Source organism: Pinus tabuliformis, chromosome 8 (genome assembly GCF_031772625.1).
Source record: "Pinus tabuliformis cultivar Carrire ecotype Pingquan chromosome 8, CPIR1, whole genome shotgun sequence".
Classification (NCBI taxonomy): domain Eukaryota; kingdom Viridiplantae; phylum Streptophyta; class Pinopsida; order Pinales; family Pinaceae; genus Pinus; species Pinus tabuliformis.
Genome location: NC_142294.1, coordinates 1,859,612,597 through 1,859,634,549, shown reverse-complemented (window position 1 = coordinate 1,859,634,549; position 21,953 = coordinate 1,859,612,597). Strand labels below are relative to the sequence as shown.

The 21,953-nt window shown below is 38.5% G+C and overlaps 1 protein-coding gene across 1 annotated transcript in view; it reads left to right on the top strand.

Annotated features, from left to right (window-relative positions):
• Positions 1 to 14,975: 14,975 nt before the first annotated feature.
• The window catches only part of LOC149243722 (TMV resistance protein N-like), a 29,919-nt gene continuing 22,941 nt past the window's right edge, over positions 14,976 to 21,953 (top strand). Inside the window, exons 1-2 of the mRNA XM_089371287.1 lie at positions 14,976 to 15,120; positions 15,824 to 15,880. Coding sequence (XP_089227413.1) covers positions 14,976 to 15,120; positions 15,824 to 15,880 — 202 coding nt within the window. The remainder of the gene's footprint in view (positions 15,121 to 15,823; positions 15,881 to 21,953) is intronic.

The window sequence follows — 21,953 nt, the reverse complement described above, 5'->3', positions numbered from 1 at the left end:
GATCTATGTGATGCAAGTAGGCTTCAGTAAGGAGGTACTGTTCATAAGCAACAAAACAACTAAACAAAACTGAAAACAAGGTCAAAAACCCCCAATTTCTAGAATGGAAAAAGGTTCAGTCAGTCATCGCACCTGGGCTTCACAGAAACAGGGATGCATCACACTTTACACACTCAGGAGGTGCGATGCATACTGGGTTACAGTGACAGACAACGTGATGGGCCAGGGAGTGCAATTGAAATGGGTTTTGGCTTAGATGTGCAACTGCTTTCAGTGGGTTAAGCTGAGCTTTGATGGAAAATAAAGAGAAAAGTATTAAGGAATGTCTTGAGAGGTTACTGAGCTACCAAAAGGGCATCTAGAATGATTTTAAGTCAAATGTTTAATTCATAAACTAAACCAGAGATTGACTGAAGAAACATTCATCTACTATGCAATTGCAGAGCAAGAGCAGTTCGAAGGCTACCTGGCTGACTTCAGGCTCTGTCTATAGTTTATAAGACAAACAATAAAAACAAACAAACATCTATTCGATCCCCAGTGGAGTCGCCAATTTGTTTTGGGGAAAACTAGTGTCTTGTCGAATGATTAGCCCTCTAGGTTTGGCTGCTGCCCTATATACAATAGTTTAAAGCAATTCAACAATTTCTTCTATGTGTAACAGATAAGAGAAAGACAATGGAACCAACCTAGAACTTCCGCTTAATCCCTTGCTTGATCTCTCTCCCCCTTGACAGAGCCTGTAACTCCTCCCCGTACTTAACCTGCTTGGAGAGTACTTGTAGAAACACAGCAAAAAAGAACCGTCAAAGCATCTTGATCTATTACAACATAAGCATTACAGAATCAGATATATAATGAACAAATGACAACATTCACAAATGATAACATTCACAATTGCACAATCATATGGAAGAAAACTTGAAGAACTTTATTAAATAGAAGGAAGAATTACAACCCAGTTGTTTGATCCAGCATCATCCTCCCAGAGTTAATCCCTCTTCACCTCATGAAATAGCAAGATCACACCAACAATACAATGCTCTTTTCCTCAAATACAAACTATCAACACTTCCTTGCAATTCACAATATTCCAGCCTCCGGATCTCTTAGATGAGGGATCCATTTATAGATGTGTGCAAGGGTCTGTGTCATCTCTTGGGGTTTGATTAGTGTCATTCCACTTATTGCAATTGGTTCCACTTGGAGATTTCTTGGATCTCTTACTCATCCCTGGGCAACTTCATAGAGGCAAGTGGCATAGGAGAAGTTTCTAGAAGATTCCATGAGCAACCACCTAGCAAACTATCTCGAACATTTGTCCATCCTCTCCCATCGCACCCTATAGAAGGCCTAATCAGTATACATCGCACCCTGACAGTGTACCACTCAGTATGCATCGCACCTTGCCAGTGGAGCAGTTAGTATGGTTCAGTTTAGGCCATTTCTAGATGGTTTCTCAGGTGGAACTTTTGGGGAATGATGTAATTAGATGAAGAAGCTCTTTTAGGGTATGAAACAACTCTTTTAGGTGTCAAAGAACCCTATTTTATTGACATATAAGTTTGGGGTTGTTGTGCCCATATTTTTTTTTAACAAAGATACATGAGGATCCAGATTGTTTTATGTTTGAATTTGATATATTATGCAGAAGCTATGATTACTCTACAGATGCCTAGAAATTATAATTATTTCCTTCAACTTTCAAGGATTCGGCCTTCGTTGGTTCATATGATTAGGAGGAAATTCTATAAATTCTTAGGACCAAATGAAGAGAGTGTTTTTGGCCCAATATGAGGAATATTGTAAAACTAGAGAAATGCAGGATGAGATCTTCACTATTGTGCAAGGTCATGATGAGACATTGGAAGATTATTTGGAGAGATTTTTATATATCTTCCAAAGGTAAAAACTTAAATTTGACATAAGTACTATTATAACCTTGTTCTTACGTGGGCTTACTGAAGATTCTAGACATGATTTGAATTTGTTAGGACAAGGGGATACTGCTCAAAAAACTTTTGATCAAATTTGTGACTTGTGCAGGAAGTTCTCACGGAATAAATCTAGATCTAGTAGAAGAAGTCGAAGTAGAAATAATAAACTTGGACCTACATATGCTATGATCATTGGTTTGGAAAATTAAATGGACAACATGAAAATTTAAATTATGAATACTTTTAGCAAACAAATAGACTCTTTGAAATTTCAACAGAAATTGGTAGAAGAACAAGAGTCGGTGTCTATTTATTGTCCAAAGTGTATGAAAAAACATATTTTAAGAGAGTGTCTTGTTGATGCTAAGAGTGCTAATAAATATGTAATTTGTGCAGGAAAACATGCTAACAAAGAATGCCCCTCTATACCAGGATTGAAAGCAATATTTGAAGGAGAGCATTTTGAACTTGAGTCATTGCATGCTATGGGAGTGTGGAAAAATTTGTGTCAGGTAGGTACATGTATGGTTCCTGAACCTTCACAACATTTTTATGGTTATAATGCATCACCATATTCCTATCATACAAATCACTCTCAACCTTGGTAGCAGGGGAATCACTTTCAATATGGATAACCTCCTCAACCTTGCCAACAAGGATCAAGGGGGTCAAATCACTCTCACTATTCCTATCCTGCACCTATGCAATCATATCCTACTACATATACACCTTATCCCATGTCACAACCATCTTTACCCTCCTTACCCCATCAAAGTCAACCAATGCCATCATTACCTTTATCACCACCCTTTTGACCACCCCAAATACCTTCTCAACCAGTACCAAATGCTAATAATAAGGTGATACAATTGATTCATTCCATTGGAGCGCTTCCTTCTCCCATTTATCAGACCTTGTCATTGGGATCCATGAGCTTCAATTGAGATCGAGAAGGGTAGTAAAACCAGAAAAACAAAAATAATCCACTGTGATTATCGAGGAGAGAAATGAGGAGGAAACTCTTGATCGTTCGAAAGAAGATGTTACCGTTCGATGCATTCCCACACATTGGGAGTTACCATCTTCTTCAAAACAACCTCCCTATCCAGAGAGGCTAGTCATGGAGAAAAATGACCGCACTCCTGAGTTTAGTCTGGCTTGCTAGCTTAGGAATCTTTGCATAAAGGTCCCTTTGCTACAAGCTATTAAAGAGATACCCAATTGTAAAAAAATCATTAGGGAACTCTGCCTTAAGAATCCAGGAAGGAATAGAGTAGAACTCCAGACCATTCAGTTTGTTGGAAGAGAAGTCAAGTTGATGACAAGATGTGCACAAATGGAGAAATATACTGATCCTTGAAACCCGGTTGTTTCTGTCCAGATAGGTGATATCCTTGTCCCCAATGTGTTAATAGACTTGGGGGCGACCATTAATGTTATGACCAGGAAAGCCATGGATCAACTTATGTTGAACAATATTCGTCCTACCCCTATTGTGCTTGAGCTTGCAAATAGATCTAAAATGAAGGCAGAAGGTGTGTTGGATGATGTGGTTGTTTCAATTGATTCTTGGGAATACCTTGTATATTTTATTGTGCTTCAGCCAAAAAATCATGTTGGTGGACATCCCTTGATTTTTTGACAACCATGGATTGCCACATCCGATGCTCATATTGGATGTAGCTCTGGTGATATGAATATTTCCCATGGAGATGCTACGAAGAAAGTCACCTTGTATCCACCTGTTAGATCTGTTAAGGAGCTCTGAGATACCTTATGGCTAGACTATGATAGTAGTGATGAGGAGACTCGATCTGTTTATTTGATCCACCATTATACCGAGTCAACCCAGGAGGGGGAGATACAGGACTTCTTGATTAATCTAGATACAGTGACAAATTTTGACATGCTTCGTCAAATATTTAGTTTAGATTTTCAAGAGAGTTACAGTTCTCAAACTTCTTCATCACAGACTTTATCAGCACCTCCCTGTACTGTCGAGCCCGTGACCACTCTTGTTGAGATTAGTCTAGGTAAATTTTTACACATCAGCTTAGACCTAGATTCATCCCAACAAGAGCATCTTGTTAGTTTGTTGCAAAACTATCTTGATGCCTTTTCATGGAGTTACGAGGACATGAAAGGCATACCTCTTGAAACTTGTACTCACCATATTTATATTCAGGAGGGAGCCTGACTTGTTTGACAACCCCAAAGGCACATTAACCCTGCACTAAGAGAAATTGTGAAAGAAGAATTACAAAAACTCTTAGACGCTAATTTCATTTATCCTATATATGATAGCCAATGGGTCTCTCCATTGATTATAGTCCCAAAAAAATATGGGAGATGACACATTTTAATTGATTACAGAGAATTGAATAAAGCCATTCTCAAGGACTACATTCCCCTTCCTTTCAATTGATCAGGTGCTAGATACCCTTGCCAGTAAAAAGTACTTTTCATTTTTATATGGCTTCAGTGCATATAACTAAATCCAAATCGCATTCGAGGATCAAGATAAGACCACCTTCACATGCCCATGGGGGACATTCGCTTACCGAGTGCTTCCCTTTTGGCTATGTAATGCCCCAACTACCTTTCAAAGGGCAATGCTGGCTATTTTTCTGATCTCGAGTGTGTAGAAATTTATAAGGACGATTTTTCAGTATTTGGTAACTCACTTCAAGATGCCCTCAAAAACTTAGAAAAAGTTCTTTTTGTTTCCAAGAAGCCCACCTTTCTTTGAGTGATAAAAAATGCAGATTGACGTGCAAAGCATGAGTACTTCTTGATCATTTGATTTCTGATAAAGGTATCGAGGTAGACCCAGCTAAAATAGAAGTTATTTTGCGTCTTCTTGCACCCAAAACACAAATGGAAGTGAGAGGATTCTTGGGACATCCGGGCTATTACCGGAGATCATTAAGAACTTTTCTAGGATAGATACCCCCCTTTTCCGATTGTTAGCTAAGGATAGTGAGTTCTCTTGGTCCATGACTTCCCAACATTCTTTTGAAATATTAAAGGAAAAGTTAGTACATGCATCAGTTTTGAGAGGACTTAACTGGTCCCTTCCATTCCATATTTCCTTTGATGCTTTAGATACTTCCATTGGTGCAACTTTAGGATAGGAAAATAACCAGCAGTCCTATGTTAATTACTTTATCAATAAAAACTTATCACTTGCCGAACTAAACTACACAGTAACTGAGAAGGAGTTTTTAGCCATGATTTTTGTTATTAATAAATTTAGACACTATATTACAGGATATGAAGATTTTGTACATACTAATCATTCTGCTATGAAATATTTGATGAATAAACCATTGATTAGCTGTAGAGTGACCGCGTGGTTACTTTTGTTATAGGAATTTAATATTTCCATTATTGATAGACTAGGAAAACCTAATGTTGTAGCTGATTATCTTTCTAGCTTGAATAATCCTGGTGAAGTAATTCTTGTTGATGATGATTTCCCAAATGAACATCTTTTTGTTGTGTCAAAAAAATCCTCATGGTTTGCTGACATAGCTAGTTATTTAGTAACTGGGAAAATAACACCACACTTATCCGCTCGTGAAAAGCTGAATTTCATACAGAAAAGTGCTTCATATTCTTAGATCCAAGGGGACCTCTTTTACATTGGACCAAATCTCATTATTCGTACATGTGTAAGAGAGGAAGAAGTGTTTGACATTATGAAATATTCCCATCATGAACCTTATGGGGCCCATTTCGCTGATAAGAGAACTGCATATAAGATTTGAAGAGTTGGATATTTTTGGCCTTCCTTGTTTAAGGATGCCAAACAATATGTCAAGTGATGTGATAGCTGTCAGTGAATGGGTTAGCCTGTCCAAGATAATGAAATTCCTTTATTTCCTTAGGCTATGATTGAGCCCTTTGAAAAATGGGCTATTGATTTTGTAGGACCTATAGATCCAACATCTTTGAATAAAAAGCATATCTTGGTTTGTACAGATTTTTTTTGAGAAAGTGGGTAAAGGCTAAAGCTGTTTCTTTCGCTCGTAAAACATTTGTTGTTGAATTTTTGTTTGATGAAATTTTTATTAGATTTGGTCTTCCTAGAGAGATTGTTACTCATAATGGACCGCAATTTGTTTCTAATCTGGTTCAGGGTGTTATGGATCAATACAAAATTTGGCACAGGAAATCTACACCGTATCACCTGCAAGCAAATGGTCAGGTGGAGTCTACCAACAAGGTGATCGAATCCATCCTTACCAAAACACTAAATCTGCATAGAAAAGATTGGGCCAACAGGTTGCCTGAAGCATTATGGGCTTATCAAACCACTATGAGGAACAATACGGGGCATACACCATATGAGCTAGTATACGAGAAACAAATCCTTTTGCTGATTGAGTCCCTGATAAAAAAATTCGAACTGAAATCCAATTGGGGTTAGACCTCTCAGAAGAACAACAACAATGTCTATTGTAGTTAAACAAGTTGGATGAATTCCAAAGAGATGTTGTTCAACAGAATGTGTTAGTGCAACAACAACATAGGAAGTGGCACGACAATTTGATCAGAAAGAAGAAGTTCCAACCAAGTGATTGGGTACTCCTTTCTGACTCTAAATTTAAACATTTTAAAGGAAAATTCCATACATGTTGGTTTCCAGGACCTTATGAAGTGATTAAAGTTTATGAAAATGGGGTAGTGGAAGTTAAAACTATTGATGGGGGAGAACTAGTAGTCCTTGTGAACATGCATAGACTTAAGGTGTATTTTCAGCCCCTCACAAAGGAAGATTTTATGCAGTAAGTACAACAACAATATGAACTAAAGATGGTAGGTGGTTGTGCCAACCTATTGAAAATTTGATTCTTCTTTTTCTAGAAATAAAATAAAATAAAAATAAAATCCAAAAAAATGACAAAAATTAAAAAGAAAAAAATCTTTTGCCTGTGGTTGTGAAAATCAGTTTACTGACATGATCACAGAAGGATCAACCTGAAAACCAGCATGCTGGCAGGAGGATCATTTTTTAATAAAATGGGAATGTTGCTTGATCTTCATATATGTTAACTCTCATGAAGAAGAAGCTGGTTTTTAAGTTTATTTGTGCAAAAGAATGATTAAGAACCGAGCCCTTATCCAAGTTCGGGACAACTGACATGGAAAATTTTATGCAAGCAACACTCAATTCTTACTGTAGTTATTTTGGTTCGACACTATTTGGTAGAATTTGAGGTGAAACTCTGCCCTTCTTCTTATTCATTTTTTGCAAATTTCCCTCTACAATTATGTTTTTATGTCCTATTGAGATTGACCATCCCTTTCTTCAAAAGAAATTTTCCCTATCCGATTTCATTTTTTCCCTCTTTTCCATGGAAAATTTTTCCTATCCCCTCTCCTTATGTCCCTCTTAGATTGGTCTCACTCTTGAAATCCCTGATGATTTCCTTCCCATTCTGAAAATTCACCCCTATCCCACTTCTTTCTTCCCTCATGAATGTGATTGCAGGATCTGATGAAGTATCAAAGAATTCATGGATCAGACCATAAAGAGCATGATAATACTAGGAGTTGGTGAATAAAACTCATTTGAAACTCTGTAAAATTTTTAGATTCATCCTGTATATTATATTTTTATTAGATTTATTTATTTATTTTTAATTTTTAATTTATTTATTTTTTTAATTAATTAATTAATTAATTTATATTTATATTTCTTTATTTTTTATTTTTTATCTTTTAATTTTTTTTTCTAGATATGTCACAACACTTTTGAGTGTAGGAACAAAAATGTTCCGTAGTGCAGGAATGTGTATCTTGGTGCAAGGACCTCATAATTCTTGGTGCAGGAATACGTGCTATTATGCACCACTGAGCACAAGAATATGTATTTCAGTGCAAGAACAATGATATTCCTTAGTGCAGAAACAAGTATTTCAGTGCAGGAATCATAGCACTCCTTGGTACAAGAACACGTGTTGTAGTCCAAGAATGCATGCGTAGTACAAGAATGCATGCTCAGAACAAAAATATGGTCAAGGAACTGGGATTTTGTTCAGTATAGGAACATTGTTGCAAGCATAAATGGATGAATTATTTTGAATCATAACATGTAATGATGTTTTCTACATTCGACTAGACTTTTGTTTTATCATTACTTAATAGGAAATACATTTTCAATGTACAAAGGCATTTTAGATATTAAATGTGACCTTAATCTACATATTGTATACACCCTACATGAAATCATCAAGTGATTGGGGATATATGTGAAATATTTTTATAATCTACCATTCACCCCTAAACCTGTCAATAATTAATTATCGACCTGATATCGTATGACACCTTGTGTTGTTTTGATAACAAAATCCTTCCTATGACCACCGCCTTTACCAATCATCATTACCTTATATACGTCGTGATCATGCCCACATTTGCATCCTTTTCAAGATTGATTTTTTCATAATGAAGGCATGACCATTGAAGAGCGTCGATATAGGAGCATGCAATTAATTTGGTAATCATGAACTCCCTTAGACATATTCCGAAATTTCTTGTTTGGTACTCTTCAGAGTTGTAAAGGAACCAGTGTAATTTTGAACAGTTATGGCACTTGTTCGGATAGAGACTTGGTCTGTAAAGGAGCTGGAGCAGACGGTCGATTATAGGGACAGTTTATCTTTGTTACGGAAATCGGGATTTCTCCCCTTCCTACTCAAATTCGATGGTTATGAATCAGTTGTCACACTCGAATTTGCTCGCACTTTAAATGGGAGTGGTGGGCTCCAGTATTGCAGCAATAATGCTGCAACTCCTGGGACTCCCTTCTTTACTCTTATCAACCCGGTAGTTCGTAACAAACTTGGAAGCGACGGTGCTATATGCACAAGTACTAGCTCTTGCCGCAGCTGTCACTTGGTCAGCTGGCACAAGTCCACTAGGAACTCAAGCCAACTTCTATGAGCTCTGAGAAGAAGCTTTCTAACTGATGGATGGAAGCTAACTCAAAGGAGGCTAATCTACTTGCAGAAAGAAACTGAAAAGCAAAAAGGAAAAGCAAACCCTAGAAAACCCTAATTTTACCAGCTAATCCTACTGATGCGGGAAAGAGGATGAAAGCTACTGAAAGAGATGCCATTGACTTCTAAGAAGGTGAAATGCATGTGTCTAAGCTACTTCTACAGTAAAATCTGAAAAAAAAAAAAAAAAAAAAACTTCTTTTTGTATTTTTGAGTAAAGTGTCAGAATTGTCACGCATGTGCTTTAACTGGTTTTTGACTGTGCAGAGGTGGATTGGTGAGAGGAAATGCTTGCAAGAGGTTGGGAAGGTTAGAAGAGGGCCTAAGGGGTCCCTAGCACCCTTCCAAAGAGTTTCACAGAGTTTGGCTATCAAGAAACTACTTCCGTGAGCTTCTACAGGAAGTCTGTAGGGGTTCTACAGGATGTTCTGTATTTTCTAGAGGATGTTCAGAAATGGGATTTTGGAGGGCGGATGGAGAGAGAAAGGTGGAGAAGTGAGTATGGGGGTAGGATAAGGGTGTGAGGAGGTCTAGGACTTGGTGGATGGAGCTGAGGAGAGATGAGGATGGCTGGATTTGTTCAAGGAGGAGTGGAGCAATGTTGCACAAAAATATGGAAACTAGGTCAAAGTGAGGGAACGTAGCAAATGTGAGGCAAGAATCAGAGGTAGGGGATGGAGTAGATGGGATGGATGGAGTACAGGTAGATGGAGAGGTATTACAGGTGCTCTGCAAGTTATTTCTCAAACTGAACAAACAATGACTTGGAAAACCAATGACCTAGCTACTTTACTCTAATCTGGCCTAAGTAACAGCAAGGGAAATGAACAGAAGTTTATTGCAATGAAATCACGTGAAATAGCTATGAAAACTAAGCAATCATGAATCTGAATGCTTAACCACAACTGGTATCAACTTCTGCAAATGAGAATCTAACACTAATGATTGCATGGTGAGGCAAAGACAGTGTTTTTGTTGGCAGCAAGGTCACCTTTGTCCCAGCTCATGATCCCACTGAGGGAGAGGTGAGATCAGAGGTGCTTGATGGCATTTTTCTGAAGATCTTCTCTATTATTAACCTATCAAATCAATCTAAACATAAAAAGCCTTTCTAATCATCAACAATGACCTAGGTAACCAACAAGATTTTAATCTACTTAACAAAAATTATTTTGCAAAGACATAAAAGACAAATAACAGTATACAAAGGAAGCATTGGCACTTGGGTTGGGCCCAACCCCAAGAGCTATAAGCTCCTAAGAAAAACTCAGAACTGATGCCAAACAGAGATGCTTCCCATTACTCAAAAATGATCATGTCACAAGAAAGTTATACAACAGTAGCTACAAAAATGAGCTGAGAAAATGACAGCACTATAGTGCAAAACCCAACAGTTCAAAAAGTAACCTACGAAGGCTGAAGCCTTCCTATTTATGCACTACGAGGGTCCTAGCAGCCCTCCTTAACTCAAGGGGCTCGGCTGTTCAAACTGCCAGTAAACAGTCACTCTTCACAAAGCTGCTCAGCTGCCTTTAGGATTCGTTTTGGTGGCCTGCTGAGCTCCGAGTTGAGGGTGGAGATTTCGAGGAAGGGCCATTTAATGCAAGAGACACCCTTCCTACGAATCCTCACCCTTGTTCCTTCATGCTTGGCTGTCATCTGGCTCATAATTGCTTGGCCTTGTTCCAAAATTTGTCCAAAAAACCTGAAATAACCACGTATTAGCCTCCTTGGTAAAGTGACCACCCTCATTCGTTCAAATAACATAAACATACTCAAAAAACATGCATAAACTATGAAAAATGGTGGATTGATGAAGAACAGTAGGCAAAATGAGCCCAATAAGTTACCCATTTTTAGGGCTCATCAGGGAGCACAACCAGAGTAGGGTCCTTGGAATTTGAGGTGAACAAACAGTCCATCTCACAAGCTATGGGGTTATAATCTACATGAGTGTAATGGTTTAAAAAGGGAGAGCTCGAGAAGGGAGCATGGCACCATTTTGTGATTGACAAGAATCAAAAGGTGGACTGGAAGGATGGGTTGCAAAGGAATGTGATGGTAGAAAAATGGAAGCATCTATTGTACATCTTGTAGAAATTCCTCACCTACGAGGGGAGGTATTCATTAACCTTCCTGTACCATATTTGGTTGCTACTTCATTTTGAATCGGTTAAGCTGATTAACTTCCCCTATTTCATGTTGAAAAGTTTAGAGAAGATGTCGAAAAGCATTCAGAAGAGTCAAGAAAGTCAAGTCGGGCGTAAATTGTGCCATTACAGTTTGATTACAATTCTAATTAAAAAAGAGTTAGAAGGAAAGGAGACGACTTGGGAGGAGTTTCTAAAATCATTTCAAGGAGAGGGTACAGTGAAGAAATCGGGGAAGAATGGAAAAGTTACTAAGGAGAAGCCTGATCGAAAAAGGAAGTTATCAACCCCACAGACTAGTAAGGCCTCGAAGACTAAAGTAAAGAAAACCTAGTCCAAGAAGCTGGTGCTTGAGGAAGAGCAGGAACTTATAACTGAAACCCTTATTCCTTCAAGGAGACTGACCAACAGCTCTGTGAAGAAAATATGTGCAAACTCAAGAGGAGGCCACGTTGTATCAACCTCTCCAATAAACATTTATGATTCGGAGGAATATGCCCCCTCTGTAGATAACCCCCAGTCTAATTCACCAATTAAAGATACTCTCTCTCTTCTAGCAGATGTCGCAGTCCATTCTGTGTTTAGTATAGGTTATGTGGAAGAGGAAGATAACACTCCTTTGGCAACCTTAATTGAGAAAATAAATATAATGGTAATGTCTAATATACATAGTGCAAGTGTAGGAATGGAGCCAGCAGTGGATCAGACTGAGGGTATTGTTCCTCAGAGTTTCGAAACACATTGCGGGATTTCCCTTGATGACACTGGTACTTGTCATGAGTTAGTTGCTAAAGGGATTCTGATACAGGAAGAACCCAATAGGGAACACCCTTCTTTCTATATGCACAACTAGGTCGAAGAATTGAAAAAACGAATTTATGGACTTGAAGTGCTGAACCAGGTAATGAAAGATCAAAACACAATGGTGCAGAGTAGGAATGATGAATTGATGGAAGAGGTGCGAGAGAGGAAGCGACAAGAAAATGTATGGAAATTTTGAGCATCTAAGTGCTACATTCGCCTTAGGAAAGTGATGAAGCAACTTAAGAAGGCTCACAATGAAAATTCAAGGATAGTGAAGACATGGATTAGTATTCAAATTTAGGATTAAAGGGAGCCCTCCATGTTGGCTTTTTGTAGAAATTAAGTTTGTGTGAGGACACACAACGAAATGGGGATGGAAGGATGTTGGTAATCAGAATTTCCTTATTTCTAACCTCCATTTTACCCAAAACAGAATACCTAAGCCCTCTATTTTACCCTCGGAACATATTTATTCCTGCACTTGTTCTAACCCCTGCACTTATTCTTTCACTTCTTTCATGATTTTCATTATTAAGGGTTATATGAACTTAATTACTAATTAAAAATATTAAATAGCCTATTTTCCTACGAAACTTACACATTTTATTTCCTAAGGTATTCTAATAGAGTGAAAGCATTAATTGTTGTGTAAGATGGGGTCGGTGTAGGAACATTTTTGTACCATCCACATTCTTTACCCATGGCAGCTGGCAACATCAACATGGTTCACTTCCAAAGGCCACTACAACTTAGTTATCCACGCACATTCCTTGCCAAAAGATAAATAGCACTATGTTGGGCTCGGAGCATTGGAGAAAATATAGGATATGGAGACCATGTTTTCGACTGAATACCCCTGATTTAGTATTTTTGTCAAACAATTGAAAGCCTAAGATTATACTTTTGTTTGATTTCTGTTGCGGCCATGAGTCGAACGATGTATATTTAATAGGTTTTCTAGTAGAACTAGGTAGCGATACTCTGGAGAATTTTTGGCTTATACTATAATTTTTGTATCGCCATACTTTTGGGCTGGATCTAGCAATCCACAATGTACATTTGCAATTACTGATTTTAATACAAGGAGCTATGCCGGTTATTCATTTCTTATTCTAATATTTTATGTGATTCACTATTCGAGCATTTGATTTTCCAGATCTTGTAAAAGGGAAATGAGCTAGTTAGCTAGGGCCCAGCTAAGCCAGCTCGTTCTCCCTATTTCGTAAGGTGCGTTAGATATATTTCCTTATGCAGGGTTGGAGCAAGAACCATTTCATCTTTTTATGTTGATAACAAATCTTTGTCTTCTTCATAAACCGTGTGACTTAGATACGAGGTGTGAAGGTGTGGGTGTGCTCATTTACTGAAGGTTGTGGTAGCATTCCTTTCCTTTGATGTGTAGTTTTATTTCTGCAAAGGGTGTGTTTCAGTTTACTTGCACCAGTGTGTTTTAATTCTGAAAGTGAGGGTTGCTTCCGCAAGGGTGTTTATTTATGCAAGTGTGTTTCATTTCTGAGTGTGCAAGTCTGTTCTATGCAAGTGCGTTTTATTTAACTTGGGGTTAGTTTATTTATATTTCACTGAGTGTTAATGAAATGTTATCCACATTACGAGGATCTATGACTATGCTTATTTTCTTGTGGGAATAGTTTAGTTTAAGATTGGAATTTAGTGAAGGAACCTTTGAACTGAAACCTCTATTTGGTAAAAGTGCGGATCTGGTTAATATCACAACAGTCATCTAGGAAAGAAGGGATGCTTTGTATTTAGAGTAGATGATCATTTTCACATGAAGAAGCTTTTTGTTGCAGTAGAGATTTCCTTTGACTTTTGAAGTACTTTTAACTTTCGAATGAATTATTAGATAAGGAGTCTTTTGATTATATGCAAATATTTCCTCTACTCTGGTTTGCCTTGCAAATTAATTTCTAGTTAGCACACTTTACATTTTATGCAAGTGTTTTGGAAGCTAAGTACAGGAATACTGATTTCTTAGTACATGAATCTCTTTCTCGATACAGGAATCAATGCCCTGGTAAACGAACCTAGAATTATTGTATGAAAGCCAAAATACTCAGTGTAGGAACAAAACATACTTCTAGTACATGAACATCATTTTAGTACAAGAATATCATTCTAGTGCAGGAACTTTGTTCCAGTACAGGAACGCTCTTGTGGTGTAGGAACGATGAATCGTACCAGGAAGGAAAGCTTGTAACAAAGACAAATACACTTTACAACCTAATTGTTTCTCTGTCTTATGGCTCTAGTAACATTTAGTCTCAAATATCTGCTTTTGTTTCTTTCATTTATCAAGATTGTTTAGGCTGATTTGAAGTTCCTTTCATTGAGTTTTTGCAAGGTAGTTTCCTTTTGATTCCGGCACTAGAATTATTTTGGTATTATTTTCATTGTAAATTTTTGATTCTACAAATGTAATTAGGGAATATAGGAACATATTTGGTGATGTTTTATACCATTAATCTTGGCATTTCCTATGCTACGCCTCTAAGCTTACTTAGCCCCGAGTTGACAATTAAGTGTTGAAGGAGTTTCCTGAAATGCAACTCTAGCAACCAACATTTTGTCGCGATTGCCGGGGATTCATTTAAGATTGGTAAGAAATGGTTTTCGTTTCTCTGTAGTAGTGGTAAGTATGCTATTATTTTTTCTACAGTGTGCTTCTATTGTTTGAAGGGTTTCTTAGTGCTGATATTTTTATTTGTAGCATTTGATTTGAGATTTTTTTTTTGTGATTTTAAAGGTTTTGTCATCTTTTGGCTATCATTTTAATATGGATGCCTAAAATGGGTAGGGGTATGAAGCCCAATAAGGGCCAAAGAAATACTGATAAGTCTAAATATTTTTCTCATTTTGGGCCTTCTTTTGTAGGTAGAAAGTCCAAACAGAGACAGGCTCACAACAGGGGAACTATCCACTTTGATTCTGGAAACAGTAGTTCTAGTGTGACACAACCCAAAAAGGGGAAGAAGGAAACTAATGGTGATCAAAAGACTAATTTAAACCATAGTCAACCTTCTGATTCTATTTGGAGTGGTTTGATTGGAGGTACGAAAATGACAGAAAATAAGGACCATGCTGAAGGGACTGGCGAGAATAGGGTAAATGAGGAACAATCCACCTTTGTGTTTCCAATTGTGAATTCAGAAATAACTGTACAAATGAAGAATATTCCACCATCATCTCTACCTTATTTCCATGGTAAGATACATGAGGATCGAGATTCTTTTCTGTTTGAATTTAATATATTATGCAGAAGCTATGATTACTCTACAAATGCCCAGAAATTATAATTATTTCCTGAAACTCTCAAGGATTCGGATTTACGCTGGTTCATGGGATTAGGAGGAAATTCTATCAATTCTTGGGAATATTGTAAAACTAGAGAAATGCAGGATGAGATCTTCACTATTGTGCAAGGTGATGATGAGACCTTGGAAGATTATGTGGAGATATTTTTATATATCCTCCAAAGATAAAAAAATAAATTTGACATAAGTACTAATAGAACCTTATTCTTATGTGGGCTTACTGAAGATTCTAGACATAATTTGAATTTGTTAGGACAAGGGGATATTGCTAAAAAAAACTTTTGATCAAATTTGTGACTTGTGCAGGAAGTTCTCACGGAATCAATCTAGATCCGGTAGAGGAAGTTGAAGTAGAAATAATAAACTTGGATCTACAGATGCTATGATCATTGGTTTGGAAAATAAAATGGACAACATGAAAATTTAAATTATGAATATTGTTAGCAAACAAATAGACTCTTTGAAATTTTAGCAGAAATTGGTAGAAGGACAAGAGTCGCTGTCTATTTATTGTCCAAAGTGTACGAAAAAGAATATTTTAAGAGAGTGTCATGTTGATGTTAAGAGTGTTAATAAATGTGTAATTTGTGCAGGAAAACTTGCTACCGAGGAATGCCCCTCTATACCAGGATTGAAAGCAACATTTGTAGGTGAGCATTCTGAACCTGTGCCATTGCATGCTATGGGAATGTAGAAAAAATGGCCTCAAGTAGGTATAGGTATGGTTCCTGAACCTTCACCACATTTTTATGGTTATAATGCATTACCATATTCCTATCATAATGCAAATCACTCTCAACCTTGGCAGCATGGGAATCACTTTCAATATGGAAAACCTCCTCAACCTTGGCAACAAGGATGGAGGGGGTCAAATTACTCTCACTATTCCCATCTTGCACCTATGCAATCATATCCTACTACATATACACCTTATCCCATGTCACTATATCCAAAAAATATGCATCTATCCCCCTTGTTGTCCATCTTCTTCCTCAACTTATCCAGGAGGTGTGCATATGCCACACATCCAAACACTCTTGTGTGAGTGACACTATGCTTTCTTCCACTCCATGCCTCTTCAGGAACCACATTCTTAACACTTTTGGTTGGTCCACACCTCTTAATGATATATGTTGTGCAAGCGACAACTTCAGCCCGATAATCATTTGGCAAATGCTTTGCCTTCAACATAATTCTTATCATTTCCATAATGGTCTTATTTTTTCTTTCCGTGACACCATTTTTTTGAGGTGTATACCTTGTTGTAAATTTCTTGTGAATTCCATGCTCCCTACAAAAACGAAGCAAGTCATTTGAGATGTATTCACCACCTCTGTCAGTCCTGAGGAATTTGTTGTAGTGTCCACTTTTCTTCTCAACAAGAGATTTGTGTTGGCAAAAGCATTCAAACACTTCACTTTTCTATTTTAAGAAATATACCCATGTCTTTTGTAATCATCTATGAAGGTCAAAAAATAGTAGTTGCCACCAATTGATGGTGTTTTCATTGGTCCACATAAGTTTGAGTGGACAATCTCCAAAGGTGCCTTTGCCCTTATTAACTTTCCTGTTGGAAATGTCTCTCTATGTTGTTTGTCCAAGATGCATCCTTCACATAGGTTGTCTATTTTCTCTATGAGTGGCAACCCCTTCACCATGTCTTTCCCATGTAGAAAATTCAAACCTCCAAAGTTGAGATGACCAAATATCAAATGCCATAACCAAATTTCATCTTTGACCTCTTCTTGAAAGTTTACTTATGTGATAGCTGCAACTTTTCCTCCATCCTCTTGTGAATTCATTGACAGTTGTGCTTGTGCACATTCTTCCTTCAAATCTAATTTTATCTTTATGGGAAACATCCTATTGCTTGTTATCTGAAATTTTGAAATCAGTTGTCTTCTTGGAGACTTATCCAAAATTGTGCACTCATCATTTTTGAAAAAGATATTGTAGCCCTTTTTCATGCATTTTCCAATGCTTATGAGGTTATTCTTCAAACCAGGGAAAAAATAAACATATGAATGCACTTATTCTCTCCCTTATTTGTTAGAATATTGATTCTTCCTTTTCCCATGACAAATACTTTGCTATCAGTTCCTAATGTCACTTCAAATTTCACACTTTCATCTAAATTGGAAAAAAATTATATCTTCCCTGCAATGTGGTTGCTACACCCTGAATCTCAAAACCATACATCGCTTTGTTTTTATTATGCTACATTGCAAGCTAAAAAAATTGCTATCTTGGATTTACATATCCCTTGAGCTGGTTGGTAAACCCTAAAACGATCCAACTGTTAAAAACTCGAGCTCTGCTCGTATGGATGCCGGGGGGGGCCCTCATCCTCCCCTCCCTCCTGAGATCGATTCGTTCAAACATCTGGTAGCCTCCTGCAGCAAGAGGAAATCAAACTCAGATCAGCAGAAGTTTGTAAAGAAAGTTGAATCCATCCCCTCTTTGGAACTGCCCGCGGAACGCCCGTGCTAGACTACGCTGAACCTAGCAGAACACGGGCTCATTGGTCAATTTACGGGTCTCTGGCCCTCTCCCAAAGCTATTGATGGATGGCTCCAATGAAACTGGAGGCCCCTTGTCTCTGAATGAATCCGAAATCATCTAGTAGGCAAAGACTATTACATTATTGTCTTCGATTTAGTAGAAGACCAAGACCTTATTTTCCGAAACGGTCCATATTTCATGGGCCCCCAAAGGGCTCTATCTGAATAAATGGACGTCGAACTTTGATCCTTCCCAGGATATTCCTTCAGCCGTTCCTGTTTGAGTAAGGTTGCCCCACCTCCCTCTTCATTGCTGGAACCCAAAATCTATGGAAACCATTGGGAACAAACTAGGTAAATACATTGATAGGGTTGAAAGGAGAGAACAATATTCCTGTGCCAGAATATGTGTTGAAGTTGACTTGGAGATAAGGTTTCCCGAGGTGATCAAGCTAACCGTATCTGGCTGGTCTCACATATAGGAACTTGATTATGAACAACTCCCCTTAAAGTGCTGACACTGTCATGGATATGGCCATTTCGCTCAAAACTTCAAGAAGAAAACTGAGGAAGAACCTGAAAAAGAGAAGGGCGAACAGTGGACACAAGCCCGAAAATTAGGCACATCCAAGAAAACCAACAGAGTGAAAGGGAAAGGATGGAATGCAGAGACTGGAAGACCCTCTTCTGGGAAGATACTACCTGAAGTTCAAGCCATAAAAAATGCCACCACTTCAACAAATCCTTTTGTTTTTCTAAACCATCCAGAAGATCAAAACCAACCAGAACTTGAATAGGGAGAGGTGCAGCAGTATATTGAACAGATAGCAGATGCAGAAATAAACTCAGGATCTCAGGAAAAAACTAGAGTAGCCAACTCAAAAATCCCTTGTGTAGACGCAAACCTGCAGGAAACCCATGGCTCTCTAGTAGGCGCCATATCCCCACTCTCTTATGTAGAAATGATCAAAAAGAAAAAGCTCATAGACAGCCCTGGTTCTTCTGAAGAAGACTCTTTTGAGCGATCCATGAAAAAGGCAGGAAGGAGGTCTCGTAAGGAGATTAGAGAAGAAAAGGTAGAGAGATTAAAGATGCAGGGCAGTCAGTCCATAATCGAAATTTCATTAGGCAGAAAAACAAGGGCTCATCCCTACCTCCTAGTCCTTCCTTCCCTAGTAAATAACGTAGATTGTCTCTTGGAATTGCAGGGGTTTGGGGAACCCATTGAAAGCTAAAGCAGTAAAAGATCTATCAAGAATGGAACCCTCAGATATCCTCCTACTCCAAGAGAAAAATATAGAAGAGGATGCTCTTCTATCCTTAAGTCAAATAAAGTGGAATAAGAACTCAGGAAAAGCGGTCAGTGCCCGAGGTTCTTCAGGGGGTCTTGCAACCTTATGGTCAGAGGATATATTTTAGCTGAAAATCTCCTTCACAACCCAACAATGGATATACACAGAACTTCAACATCTTCCAAGTAAGATCTCTTTGGCTCTCTTCAATATTTATGTCCCTGTTAATTTCCTAGAAAAGAAGGAATGTTGGAACTCTCTCTCAGACTTCCTAGAAATCTACACTCCCCCAAACATCATACTGGCGGGGGATCTTAACATCACTTTAGATCCAAAAGAGAAAAAAGGTGGAGTTTGGGGTAAAGATCCCTTCCATGTCTCAGTGGAGTCTTTGATTCTTGCTTGGGACCTCCTTGACCTCAGACCTAAGAAAGGTTGTTATCCCTGGACCAACAATAGAGTTGGTAAAGCCAATATTGCTACTCATATAGACGAGTTTCTAGTCCAAAGTTGTTTGATGGAGGGGAAGCATTTAATCTCTTCAAAAATTCTGCCCAAGGTAACATCTGACTATAACCCAATCTCGCTACTACTAGAAAAAGAGGAAGACTTAGGCCCTATTCCCTTTAGATTCAGTCCTTTCTGGGTAGCGAGAGAGTGCTTTATGGACATAGTGGCTTAGACTTGATTACAACCAGTTGAAGGATCCCCTAGCTTTGTGTGGGAGCAGAAACTTAAGCACACTAAGTACGCCTTAAAAACCTAGGCAAAAAAAGACCCCTCTCCACTCCAACGAGCAATAGACAAAAGATTATGTAGGCTTTAACCAAGATTCAATTAGGCATGGATGAAACTGAAACCACCAAAGCTCAACTGCGCATCGAATAGAATGCCCAGTTCAACTCTTTTCTCTCCATTCACCAGGAAGAGGAGTATTGGCACCTCAAGTCTCACAGCCTCTGGCTGCAAGCTGGAGATAGAAACACATCATTCTTTCACAGACAATGCATAGCTCGTCTCTCTCGGAATCACATCTCAGAAATATCCACCAAGGAGGGGGAATTCATCAAAGGATAGCCTCTTTTAAAACAGGCCGCCACATCTCATTTTCAGCAATAGTTTCAGGAGGATGGTTCTTTTGATGACAATCTGGTTGCTGACTTTTTATCAAACATCCCTTCACTTGTCACTACAGATATAAGTGTTAGGTTATTGAAGCCTTTTAATGAAAAAGAGATAGTGGAAGTCATAAGGTCAATGGAGTTGGATAAAGCCCCTGGGCCGGATGGCTTCACCATCCATTTTTACAGAGCTTGCTCGAATGTAATAAAACTCGATCTCCTCCAAATGATAAAAGCCTTCCAAAAGAAAGCCAAAGTGAGAGGGTGCAACAAATCCACCTTCCTTGCTTTAATCCCGAAATAAGTTAACCCGGAGTCTTTCGACAAATTCCGACCTATCTCACTCTGCAATGCCTCATACAATATTCTCACCAAACTCTTAGCCAATAGACTCAAGCCTCTGTTAGGGAATCTGATCTCCCATCTTCAGGGTGGTTTTGTCAAAGGAAGGCACCTCATAGACAATGTGATCCAAGTGAAAGAAGCCCTCCACTCTAGCCATATTTGGAAGGAAAAAGGCATACTAATCAAGTTGGATATGTCAAATGCTTTTGTTCGTGTCAAACTCTCATTCCTCTATAAAATCCTTATCTCTTTTGGTTTTAGTGCTGAGTTTTTCAACTTGATAAAAGCCTGCACATATAGACCTTGGATTGTGCCCCTGGTCAATGGCAGACCTGCTGATTTCTTCCAAGCTACAAGAGGGCTCTGCTAAGGTTGTCCATTGTCACCCTTCCTTTATATCTTGTTGGCAGAATACCTAAGCAGAAAGCTAACAGTTTGAAAGGGAAGTAGGCTCTATCCCATGCGTTAAGGCAACAAGCGGTGTGGACCCTATAAATCATGCCCTCTTTGTAGATGACTCTCTCCTCTTGGGAGGGGCCTCGATTAAGATAGCAAGGGATTTCAATGAAACTCTTCAAAGCTTCTGCTTAATTACAAGAGCCTTGATCAACAAAATAAAAAGTGTGGTATATGGTTGGAATGTATATCATCCAACTATCCATCGAATCGCTTGCTCCTTGGGATTCCCTGGGTATGACAAATGGGAAAAGATCAAATACCTAGGCCTTCCCTTAACCTTGGGACCAAGCCCTCCCTCCCTCTGGATCGAAGTAATTAGCAAGATAAAAGAAAAAATAGCATATTGGGGAGGCCAATGGCTAACAAAGGCTGGGAAGTTGGTTCTGATAAAGGCAGTCCTCTCTGCCCTCCCCATCTTCTAGTCTTCCCTCCTACTAGCGCCCAAGTCTATCACAGAACAGATCTTGAAGCTCCTTCAGGATTTTCTATCGAACGGGGGTAAGGGAAATCAGAGCAAGTTACATCTACTAAGATGGGATATCCTTAAAAGACCACTCCAAGAAGGTGGGTTACAGGTTTGGGATGCAGGCCTGGAAAATTTGGTTCTTGGTGGAAAAATCATATGGAAGTTGTATGAAGACAAAAAACAACCTATCAGTAAGTTCCTCTGGATGAAATACCTAAAGGGAGGCTCCTTGAGAAACCTTACAACATCATCTACTCCAACAGGAACATCGATTTGGAATTTAAGAAAAAGATTCATCGATCACTTACAGCAGCATTTATACAGAATCTCAGGCAATGGTTAGAGAACCTTATTGTGGGAAGATACAATTCAAGGGAATCCCCCTTTGGCCTCCCTAAATTCCTGCAACGAGTTTAATATCTAGCTAGTGAACAAAGGTATTCTCTAACTTACAGACTTTTTTCTGTTGGGACAACAAAGGGAATTAGGTAGGATGGACTTTTCCAAGGGTCCCAGAACCTCTTCACACCCAAAAAAAA